The following is a 969-nucleotide window of genomic DNA, read 5'->3' on the forward strand; positions in this document are numbered from 1 at the left end:
ACCACTACGAAATAAGACAATACGTCCACACACCATGTGAAGCAACAGCTCAGACCAGCCGAAGAAATAGGAATATAACTCATGAGAGTTTTTTCTGATGAGCCTTGGGTCATGGTGCGCTACAGTGGCTGGGGTAGGAGTGTCTCCACCTGCTACCTGTACACTGAGCAGACAGAGACACCGGTCAGAGAAGTCCTTCCTCTCCATTCCTTACAGCTTCTCACCAACTGTTTCTTACCTCAGACTCCCAAGTGAGGCCAAGAGAAGCCACGTCACCCTGACTCACCTGTGATGGTGATCTTTGCTGACCATTTTGAGGTGCCATCAAGCACACTCTGCTTCACCGTCTTCATCTGCTGAGAGTGTGTCAATTTGCTCTCACAGAACACATCTCTGATCAAGTCAAAGATCTCTGGTTTGTTCCGCTCCCGGATTTTCATGCGATCCTTCATTGCCATGATGAAATTCTGGGTCCTGTCTTCAGCTCCATGCTTCGAGCTCTTCTCCGCTGCTCCTGTGCACCAGAAAGCACACAACGCTCATCAGAAACAGACAAACACAAAGTCAGGTTTCAGCAAATCTGGACAGCAGGATGAAAGCCATGAGTTACCTTCTGCATGATGGCTCTTGCTATTGACTTTTGCAGTCAGAAACAAACCCCTCACCTCCATTTCAATGCACACACAAGAGAATCTGGACCACTCAGAGCTGGGAGGGTATAATGAATGGGAGTGCCCAGATGCCTCTACAACCTGGGTTAACCAGGTTGCTCTCCTGACAACAGACCTGAGTTTAATACCCTTGAAACTGAGGAAAACCCAGAAATGAGGCTCCTACTTTAACAGTGGACATCAGCATCCCTCCTCTCATCACCATGCTTTGAATAAATAAATCCCTGCTTGGACAAGTGCTAAGAAAAGGACACAGGACCTCCATTACAAATAGTATCTATGAGCTTGCCTCAATGCT

The 969-nt window shown here is 47.5% G+C and overlaps 1 protein-coding gene across 1 annotated transcript in view; it reads right to left on the reverse strand.

Annotated features, from left to right (window-relative positions):
• LOC104541789 (protein unc-13 homolog B) overlaps positions 1 to 514 on the reverse strand; it is a gene marked incomplete at its 5' end in the record, with an annotated part of 70975 nt that extends 70461 nt beyond the window's left edge. The window contains one exon of the mRNA XM_010185926.1: positions 287 to 514. Within this exon, the coding sequence (XP_010184228.1) occupies positions 287 to 514 (228 nt within the window). The remainder of the gene's footprint in view (positions 1 to 286) is intronic.
• Between the last annotated feature and the right edge of the window lie 455 nt (positions 515 to 969).

The sequence above is a fragment of the Mesitornis unicolor genome, unplaced genomic scaffold (genome assembly GCF_000695765.1).
Source record: "Mesitornis unicolor isolate BGI_N332 unplaced genomic scaffold, ASM69576v1 scaffold13396, whole genome shotgun sequence".
Taxonomy (NCBI): Eukaryota; Metazoa; Chordata; class Aves; order Mesitornithiformes; family Mesitornithidae; genus Mesitornis; species Mesitornis unicolor.